This window comes from Clupea harengus, chromosome 3 (genome assembly GCF_900700415.2).
Source record: "Clupea harengus chromosome 3, Ch_v2.0.2, whole genome shotgun sequence".
NCBI classification, from domain to species: Eukaryota; Metazoa; Chordata; class Actinopteri; order Clupeiformes; family Clupeidae; genus Clupea; species Clupea harengus.
The window spans coordinates 5292568-5303430 of NC_045154.1; the positions used below are offsets into that span (position 1 = coordinate 5292568).

Below are 10863 nucleotides of genomic sequence, written 5' to 3' on the forward strand. Positions count from 1 at the left end.
AAGCAGGGAACAGTTTGCAGTGTGCATCATATCCTATTCGTGCAGATCTCTCTCCCTTGCCCTCCAATGGCCCTGGCTGGCTTTTTATCCTTTGATTGACTCAGAAAAATCAGAGAAGACTCTGCGTTCCCATGGCCCTGCAGAAATAGGACCAGCATCTGGTGCAGCATCTGGTGTGAGTCATGGCGCTCATCCGCTAGAATAGTCTGACTCAACCAATGATGGACTGGGACATGGCAGATCAGGAGAGGGAGGCACATGAGACACGAGGTGCTGCCTTTGCACTGCCCATCCGTCTGCTGGTGCATTTAGCGCCGTCACGGGCCTGCCTGGCTCTATCTCTTCTCTCTGAGTTACTGTCTCCCGTGGGTGGAGTTTGATGCAGGTGTCCAAAATAACAGTAATTACTTCCTGGTTTTGAGCTTTAAAAAAGGCTCTCCAAATTTGTAATTATACCGACTTTACATAACCTCAGTTATGTTTATTCTCTTTAATAAACATATTTAGGTTATTTTAATCCACGTGTGGTCTGCCCTTCAATGTAACCGTACCCCGAACCAGGCATTTGTAACAACGCCTTTCGAGAATCTTTTATATGCTGGCTGGCCATGGTACACACTTGTGCCAGGCTCTCCCCACTGAAAGTGGGCCTCGCCCTGGTGACAGTACAGAAGGGGAAGCTCTGGTACCGGTGTACAATGGCATCAGCTGAGCTGCTACCTCAATTTCGTTGTACTTGTGCAATGACAAATAAATATATTCTATTCTATTCTATCACTGGAGATGCGGTCACGCCCAGTCATTTGTGTTTATTTGGGAGAAAATATTCTCTGCCCTAAGCATACAAATGCAAAGACCATCTGATCCTAATGTACAAAGGCAGTAAAACAACTTAATTTGGTTTTGACTTCTGAGGTCCAGGTCGAAAATCCCTCAAGGTGGCATTTCACGACCACACAAGCAGTATTAAGTGTGAAAGTGGACGGTAAAAAAGTAATGCTGAGTAAGTAAAGTAAAACCCTCTCACCACATCAAGGTACAGGCCTCGAGTGGGATGTTAGTTGGACAGGACAAAACAGAAGACAAGGTTAATAATAAAACACCTGTTCTACAAGCGGACACAGAGATTCACATGGCTTTTCACAAGCTACTCATTTATATTAAGGAAAAACCACTGAAGTGAAGATGATATAAACTGTATATAAATTGCACCTTGGCCCTGTTCGTCGTACCTCGTTTAGCGAGTTACCGAGATCATTATCAGGATGAGAGAATATAAGACCCTCTTTTCTGTTCGTCGAAGCAACTTTGGCTAAATCACCATAGCAACACATCAATAAACTTGAACCTGCTCCAGCGCAGGCTAATTTAAGTGAAGCTGGATAAGCTTGCCAGACCCCCGGAAAAAGGAGAGATCCCATTGACAAAAGTTGCGATATTAGTTAGATTAGCGTTTCATAGGGAGAGTTCTTCGTGATCGCCAAGATCCGTTATTCCAGCATGATGAGTTATTGTATGAGCGCTACCGATTCAGCCGACAAGGAATAATTTATTTACGAGACCTTCTCGATGCATTTATTGCAAACACCACAGCCGAGCATTGACCATCTTATGCTTTTTTGTGAGTGGTACATTTTTGTAGTGTCGGCAATGCGGAGAACAAAGCACTCAGTGTTATTAGTACACCATAGCATATAATTATTGTAGAAAATGATTAAGGTGGACTCATAAGAAGAGAAACTCAATTTCTTTTCACTGCTTCAATTTATTGAATTTCTTATTAATACATTGTCATTTAGCAGATGCTTTTATTCAAAGCGATTTACAAGGAAATGTAAAACTACACATGGTAAGGAGGTGATAGGTATCTAACTAGATAACAACCTTGCAATTGTGACAGTGGCGAGGTCATTTGATAGGATAAATTTAAATGTCGACTACGCCACCTAGGTAGTCACCCTAGGACTAAAATAGACTGAGCTTTGCTTTCGTTCTAACAAGGCAAACACAAGTTCGTCACACTCTTAGGGCAGAGACATGGGTTCCAGAAAAATATAATTTATTCACGGGAATACAAACAGGAATAAAAGTACAGGGAAATGCCAGCACAGGCTGTTGCCGCTCACACAAACAACCAAACAGTTATTTCCAGTACATATACATGCATTAAACACACACTGTAGATACATACGATGTTGGCCAGTGGGCTATGACCCCAATATGAAACAGGTAGGATGGCCAGAGCCTTACTGAGATTGACTAGTGGCCAGAACTAGTAGGGGATAAGTGGAGCAGGGCAGGGGCTTACCGCAGCGAACAGGACTCCGAGAGGGGGACAGGAGAGGCCCAGAAGACACACACCACACGTGCATAAAACAAGTAAGCACTGCACTCCAAAATAGGGCAACCGTTATGCACACAGCAAGGAAAAGTGGGCGGGGCGGGGGGCTCCACACCCCCTGGGGGTCAGCCTGTCACTCAAGTGAAACCCACTGCACCTGTCCAGGGAGACATAGAGGCACTGGGGTTAGCAAAACACTTGACAGTAAAGAGGCAAGGAGAGGATTTAATAGTGTGGCTATCCTACTGAGGCTACTTAGCTTTAGCAGAATGACTTAAGACTGGGAGGACTTCCGACGGTCAGCGGGGAGTAGCGGCCCTGGTCACAGTAACCTGGGTTACCTTGGCTACAGGCACACACCCACACACAGATGCACACGCACGCCCTTCAGCAAAGACACGGTTAGGCTAGTTAACAGTCACATGCAGAATCACCACCACAGTTAACATAGCAGGAGCACAAAACAACAAAACATGCAGGCCAAGCGGAGAGGGAAAGGAGCAGCCCACTGCATAGCCGATGCATCAATTAAAAAAAAAACAATATCATGCGGAGCAAGCGGGCGTCAGAGCAACCGCTACACCGGCTTTGCCAGCGACAATGAACCACTCGTGCTAAACAGAAAAGTGAACGAGCCGTTTTAAAAACCATAAGAAGGTGCAGCAATGGACGAAGTGTCTCAACGCCAAAGTTGCTTACCTTCGTTAGCAGCATTCGTCCAAGTAGTGCAACTTGCAATCCCACACCACCATACTAAGCGAGAGGCAACCCGGAAGCAAAACACGGTCAGGAGGAAGTTTCTCCCCGTGACCTATGCCGGGCTATATATCAAAATACAAGCCCGCCCAGTAATCAGTGTTAATACAACTGGGGGATGGACTATGGACTGTAGAGGCGGAGGCGGAGGCGGAGGCGGAGGCGGTACTTGGGTCTCGTCGGCCAATCCTTGCCTTTCAAATCCATTCTCAGTAATCCAATCCAGCCGCTGAACGAGAATGGACCTGCGCCAATCGCGGCACTTCTCTCCATAGTCGAGAACTACTGTAACTGATCATGCATAATATGATTGCTATTGATAACGATAACGGTACAGGAGTGTATGTTTATGTGCTGCAGTGTCTCAGTGTATTGTTCAAAGCATGCTGATATTCAGTGTTTACTTGTTGACTACTGTACCTATTTGCTTATTGTACCTGTTGTATGGTTCTGGTGCTGCCTCCATGCTGCACACAGGTGTCCCAGCCTCTCCTGATGAGTCTGGGTTATGTAAATTCATACTTGTGTGTAAAGAAGTAAAATCACTGTATCTGCTTTTTGTCCCACATCTGTTTACTAAATTTGTCACTTTGTTTTTATGGGTTTTTTTTCTTTCTCAGGCTGTGGATGACTCTGGGGTGCCAGGCATGGACCGATTTGACAGCATGGCAGAGTATCTGGTGGAGCTGAGGCACCAGCTCTCTCTGGCCCTCACCAACCAGCAGGTCAGGAACATTTATTGTCTTACTACTTTCCCTCTGTGCCCTGTCATACATATTCATACTCACGTTTTTGTCTTTTCTCACGGGCTGCTGTGTTCTCTCTCTCTGTCCAGATGCGATCTCATCCTGAATGACTATAGGAGGATCAGGCGGCACATTCTAGACAATGGGGCTGTTATGCAGCAGACCACCCTGCAGCTGGTAGACGTGAGCGACACCACCCACCCTGGTACAGTGGCACAACAAGAGGGTGTAGAGGCAGGGCAACGTGGTGGTGCAAGGACTGGACTTGCCAAGCCACTTGTCTGTGGCGACTGACCCTCTCCTCCCTGCTAATGTGTGCCCACCATCTGCACCCCCCCCCAACCAGGCCCAGTTCACCAGTACCCCCGGGCTGGCAGCACCGCGGGCCAGGCACAGGTGAAGAGGAAGGTATCGTCCGCCGTCGCACCGGCGGCTGTGAACTCGTGCCCCCAGCGAGAACTCTTCCCTGCTCCACCCTCGGGCCCTCAGCTGTTCATGCTGGGTCCAGTGACCTCACAGGGGCCTGTGCTGGGTGCTGCTCCACAGGCTCTGGGTGCCAGCCTCTCCTCTGCCGTTCCTGCTCCAGTCCGAAAACGGACCTGCAGTGTTCTGCGCAACACGTGCAAGAAATGCGGGCAGTTCAGGACAGCGGAGACTGGACACAGCCAGTACAAGGGCATTATATACAGTACTGCCCCTCTGTAGAGGCTGTACCCAAGGAGCAGTGGTTGGAGGATATAAAAAAATGCATGAAAAATAAATTAATAAATGGTCCCCCCCTCCCAGAGGCATGGACACTGGCTTAGTGCCCCTCAACCCCTTTCCCTCCCAGTTTCACACTTTCTGTATATGTTTTCTGATATATATTATTATATTGTATATATATATTATGCTATAGTTGTTGTTGTTGAATTTGTTATTGCAAATAAAAGTTTGTTTACAACAAAGATTTATACATTGTTCTTTTGTGAATAGAAGGATGTATTAACTGGAACACAAATATTTTGTGAAACAATTAAAGTACCTCACACATAACTGTACATGAACTTGCATTGAAATATTCAATGTAGATTTATAAATATCTCACTAATATAAGGTAAATTAAAAGTAATATGCAAACAAATTGTGATTTCCAGTAATAAAATTGAACTTTGCAGTAAATAATGCACACCTACATTTCTGCTAACAGTGGGACTCGAACCGGGAACTTTGGGGGCAACTCTTCTCTCATAAATGCATATATGTATTGAAATATTCAATGTAGAATTATCCATATCTCACTAATATAAGGTTAATAAAAGGTAATATGCAAACAAATTGTGATTTCCAATAATGAAAATGAGCTTTGCATGAAATAATGCAAACCTCAATTTCTGCCAACGGTGGGACTCGAACCTAAAACCTCTGCGCTCATAGTAATGTATATAAAAACAGAAGTTTAATGTTTTAAAAATAATTTATGATGTACATCAACATAAAAAACTTTAGTCATGGAGGATTAGGCCATACAAAATCCCTTCTTTCTTTTTTTCTCTCCTTTTCCCTTTTTTCTCCTCTTTTCTTCTTCCCCTCTTTTTAATTTGTTCCCCCCTCATGGTGTGCAAGTGTGCCCCAACTTTGGTGCAAGAGGTAGAAAAGTAGTTTACCAATCAGAAGGTTGCTAGTTTGATTCCCTGTTGAAGTGTCCTTTAGCAAGATTCTGAACCCCTAATTGCTCCTGATGTGCAGTGTGCCATCAGTGTAAAATGTGTATACATCCTTGTACGTCGCTTTGGATAAAAGCGTCTGCTAAATGACTAAATGTAAATGTTTTTGCGCAAGCGTTTCTGAAGTTCTGGAATTTTCCAACTTCAAAACGAGGTGATGTATATAAATAATTCCAAGATGAGGCTGTGAACCTAACATCCAACTGCCAGTACAGCCCCAAACACTAATGCTAGCTCCACAAAGCAACGCAGACTGGAGACTATATCCATTAAATATGGCCTGCTGAGCGGTGCAGTAACATTCATTTACACCTACACCTGTACATCTTAAATCCTTACAACCCCGACCCTAACCCAGCACAAGGCTGCTGTACCTACTGACAGTTAACAGGAGCTGTGTGTTTGTGTGAATAACTGGGATAAAATATGATATCAGTGGAGTCCTCACAGTTAAGCTTGACTATGTGTTCTACAAATTCAATTCAATCAGGCACTTTACAGAGCCCAGAGCCTGAACCCCCCTGGAGCAAGCACAAGGGGGGGGGGGGACGGACTGTCCTTCCAATATCAATAACGCAACCTGCTTATTTGACTAAAATAGAAAGCTTCCTCTCAGTTTGCTCGTAACTGCAGTCACATTGTACACAATACAGATGTCTGTTGACCAGAGCACCCCCTGTGGTGAATGAGTGTACTGTCAGGGTTCAGCATCTGAGACATTAAGGACCTGTAGCGCCACCCTGTGGGTGAAGGCCTCACCCACATGCCAGGCTTTTCCATGCCACCCTCCTGTGATGAACATCGGTCGCCTTGCCTTGCAGCAAAAGATTGCAATCAAAACGTTTTTCATTTTGTGGTACCTCAGTGGGAAATGACCTGTCCAGTTCTGTCCATTTTAGTGAAAGACTTTAGAGTTAAAGACCACTTTAACACATTTTTTACACGCTAATACATGTTATGTGCCTCTACATATTTATGTTTTTCTTGAAATAATTATACTTATTGATATTATTTTCTGTGATATTTGAACATTTGAGTAATTTGCTATTATATTATTATTTTGTGCATTATGCATTATTTTGTTATTGTTGATGTTCTATGTGGGATAAAACAAAAACATTACTGGGGAGCATCCCATCCTTAAATCATTCAAAAATCAAAATCAACTGAGCTTTCCGATTGAGGCAAAGCCCTGCATCAGCATAAACATGGTCACCAAACACACTCCCTCCCTACTCATCCCTCTCCATGGTAACCAAACACACTCCCTACTCATCCCTCTCCATGGTAACCAAACACACTCCCTACTCATATTTGTCAGGTACCAAAGTGACACGCAAAGACACAAGGCTTTATTAGTATTAGTGAGTCTCATACATTTTTGGGCCCCAAATGAATGAGGCGTACTGGTAACACAATATGATCTGACATTGAGGCAATATTCCCACAAAGCTTTCAAAGCTCTGAGACCTAATCCGTTTTCCGTTTACTATACAGCAGTTCAAGGTTACATTAGACAAACACACAAACACACACCCCACTGCACTTGTGTCTCCCCTGGACAGGCTAGGAGTTCTGAAGTTCTTTGTTCTTGTTGACATCCTGCTGCCTCTCGTGCTCCTTCAACAGCTCCCTCAAGTCTGCTGGGCTGGGAGGGTCACTGAGAGACGCTTCTCCATCGTCTGAGGGGGGGGGGGAATCATGCTGATCGAGATATGTCTTGTGTAAAACGTAATACACATTCTTGAATACACTGTGCCTAGCATGAGGGGGGGGGGGGGGGGGGGGGTATTCTGCTAAAAGCCCAGGAGCCAAACAGCTGAACAATAGTTAGGACAAAGAACTGAGTAAAAAGAAATACATTTGGAAATACCGCAAGCTTTGTGTCTGAAAGATTTTTCTCTTTGTCAAAGCAGATCTGGGGTTCATATTAACAGAAACATCCTAACTGTACAATTGTATCTTATCTGTCTGGTAACAATGAGTTCAGACAAAAGCTATTAAAAGGACAGATCCTAAATTCAAAATCCTTTCTTAACGCTAGACAGGAAAATGGTATTGCAGAAGCATCCTAACATCCCAAATATCTTCCTAACCGACCCATATGCTGTCCTACATTGTGTGTTCTCATTAAATAAACAACCTTGAGTGGGCTATGCTATGTTCATGACGTACCCTATGCTAACTCAACCCTGAGTGGGCTATGCTATGTTCATGACGTACCCTATGCTAACTCAACCCTGAGTGGGCTATGCTATGTTCATGATGTATCCTATGCTAACTCAACCTTGAGTGGGCTATGCTATGTTAATGATGTATCCTATGCTAACTCACTATGCTACTGTTGGAACTTAATGTCTTGCAGTTTAACGACAAAGCCGCCAGCTGGGACACTACCGGTTCCTGAAGGCCTGGGGTTAGGGGTTAGGGTTAAAGGCACAAGCAAAGAATGATGTATATTAACAAATTATAAAGTATATGTATATATCTACAAATATATATTAATTTGTACAAACCATCGTACGTTCATTCAAATGAAACCTTACAAGTCACAAGTAGGAAGTTCTGTGTTTGTGTATGGAAAAACACATTTGTCAATGGTATTTATATTTTATATTTGTGGATCGTGGTACATTGAGACATTATTCTCTCCATATTGGATTGTTGAGTCAGAGGAGCGCTGTGGGAGGAGTCAGATTAGGGCCGTGGGAGGAGTAAGAGGAGGGGAATGTGGGAGGGGTCAGATGATGGCTGTGGGAGGAGTCAGATGATGGCTGTGGGAAGGGTCAGGGTATGGCTGTGGCTGTGGGAGGGGTCAGAATAGGGCCGTGGGAGGAGTCAGAGGACGGGGATGTGGGAGGGGTCAGATGATGGCTGTGGGAGGAGTCCGACGATGGTTGTTGGAGGGGTCAGTGTATGGCTGTGGGAGGGGTCAGAATAGGGCTGTGGGAGCCGAGAGCCAATAGCTGACCTCTGCCTTCACTTGTCATCCTGGGGTGGGCAACCAGACAGAACAGATAGAATAAGGCTAAGCACAAATACTCACCTGCCTAGCATAAAGATTACATTTACATTTTACATTTAGTCATTTAGCAGACGCTTTTGTCCAAAGCGACGTACAAGGGAGAGAATAGTCAAGCTACGAGCAATAGAACCTGGTGTAACAATAAATACTACTTTACATAAGAAATATAACAAAATGAAATAAAAAGAGAAAAAAGAAGTGCAGAAATGTAACTGCTGTAATTGCAAGTTACGCACTAGTCGAAGTGCCAGTTAGGACGGGAAGTGCTCTCACAAAAAGATGCTATATGCTAGATGTATGCTATAAGGCTAAGCACAAATACTCACCTGACTAGCATAAAGATGTACTCTATACGGTTCAGTTATGACTAGCATAAAGATGTACGCTAAAGATGAAGGCTAAGCACAAATACTCACCTGACTAGCATAAAGATGTACTCTATACGGTTCAGTTATGACTAGCATAAAGATGTATGTGTGTGTATAAGGTTTAGTTATGACTAGCATAAAGATGTACTCTATACGGTTCAGTTATGACTAGCATAAAGATGTACGCTAAAGATGAAGGCTAAGCACAAATACTCACCTGACTAGCATAAAGATGTATGCTATAAGGCTAAGCACAAATACTCACCTGACTAGCATAAAGATGTACGCTATAAGGCTAAGCATAAATACTCACCTGACTAGCATAAAGATGTACGCTATACGGTTCAGTTATGACTAGCATAAAGATATACGCTAAAGATGAAGGCTAAGCACAAATACTCACCTGACTAGCATAAAGATGTACTCTATAAGGTTCAGTTATGACTAGCATAAAGATGTACGCTAAAGATGAAGGCTAAGCACAAATACTCACCTGACTAGCATAAAGATGTATGCTATAAGGTTCAGTTATGACTAGCATAAAGATGTACTCTATACGGTTCAGTAATGACTAGCATAAAGATGTACGCTATAAGGTTCAGTTATGACTAGCATAAAGATGTACGCTATAAGGTTCAGTTATGACTAGCATAAAGATGTACGCTAAAGATGAAAGCTAAGCACAAATACTCACCCGAGTGAGATGGGTTCTCCAGAAGCTGTCGCGCTTTCCTCAGTTTGTACTCTAAGAACATCCTCTCTGCATTGAGGCAAACACACAAAACACACACACACACCTTTTGCTGACTCCTCCCACTGTGTGTGTGTGTGTGTGGATGTGTGTGTGTGTGTGTGTGTGTGTGTGGATGTGTGTGAGTGTGTTTGTACTCTAAGAACATCCTCTCTGCATTGAAGGGGAACACACAAAACACATACAGTACACCTTTTGCTTTGGATTCTAACAGTGTTCTGCAGGAGATATGTTTTTGTAGACTTGTAGGTTAGAGATTTCTGAAATGATTAAGCGTGTTACGTTTGGGTGTTCATTTTTTTAAATCAGAATGTGTGTTCAACACTTTCTCAAGCATGAGGAGAGTTAAGGTTAGGGTTAACTTAAATGGATGCAGGCTTGTTTTGTTGATTAAATCAAATATCACCTAAACCAGGGTCGCTTCAGGATGAAGGTTTCAATAAAACACACAAGTTACGCCTATTTAGATCTTAAATGAAGGACCTTGCCAAGTTCCTCAACTTGCTGTCCAGAACACCCCTCAGTGGATAAAGCAGGATGTGACCCTGATGCCATAACATGGATGTGACCCTGATGCCATAACATGGATGTGACCCTGATGCCATAACATGGATGTGACCCTGATGCCATAACATGGATGTGACCCTGATGCCATAACATGGATGTGACCCTGATGCCATAACATGGATGGTACACACCAATCTTGTGCCGCCGCTCCCTCTCCAACTCCAGCTCATAGTTCAGGTTATCCTTCTCTCGCCTCTGCAGTTCCAGCTGCAAGTTCAGACATAAACACCAGCGTGAGGACAGACAGGAGCGTGAGGACAGACAGGATCGTGAGGACAGACAGGATCTGACATCACGCCAGATGTGATCTGAGTGCAAGGACCAACATCATGTTGTTACCACAACTGCTCCTTATGGTCCCGTCACAGGATCTGCAGTCATGACTGAGCTGATACAGAATAGAATTACATCATTTTCTTCCAAATATGGACAGCTTCAATTTGGTTCAAAGCAAAATCAACATGCTGGACAAACTATGAAGGCCAGGTGCCTAAGGGCTAGCGCTCCTTGAAGGAGATCATGCACCGTGCTGCAGTATACGGGGCAGGGTCAGGGTTAGGGTTAGGGTCAGGGTTAGGGTTAGGGTTAGGGTCAGGATTAGCT

At 43.9% G+C, this 10863-nt stretch overlaps 1 protein-coding gene across 1 annotated transcript in view; it reads right to left on the bottom strand.

Annotated features, from left to right (window-relative positions):
* Window positions 1-6759: 6759 nt before the first annotated feature.
* Window positions 6760-10863, bottom strand: part of si:dkeyp-50b9.1 — a 26006-nt gene continuing 21902 nt past the window's right edge. The window contains exons 10-12 of the mRNA XM_031564346.2: window positions 10392-10467; window positions 9637-9702; window positions 6760-7231 (exon numbers count right to left, since the gene is read on the bottom strand). Coding sequence (XP_031420206.2) covers window positions 7116-7231; window positions 9637-9702; window positions 10392-10467 — 258 coding nt within the window. The 3' untranslated portion in view covers window positions 6760-7115. The remainder of the gene's footprint in view (window positions 7232-9636; window positions 9703-10391; window positions 10468-10863) is intronic.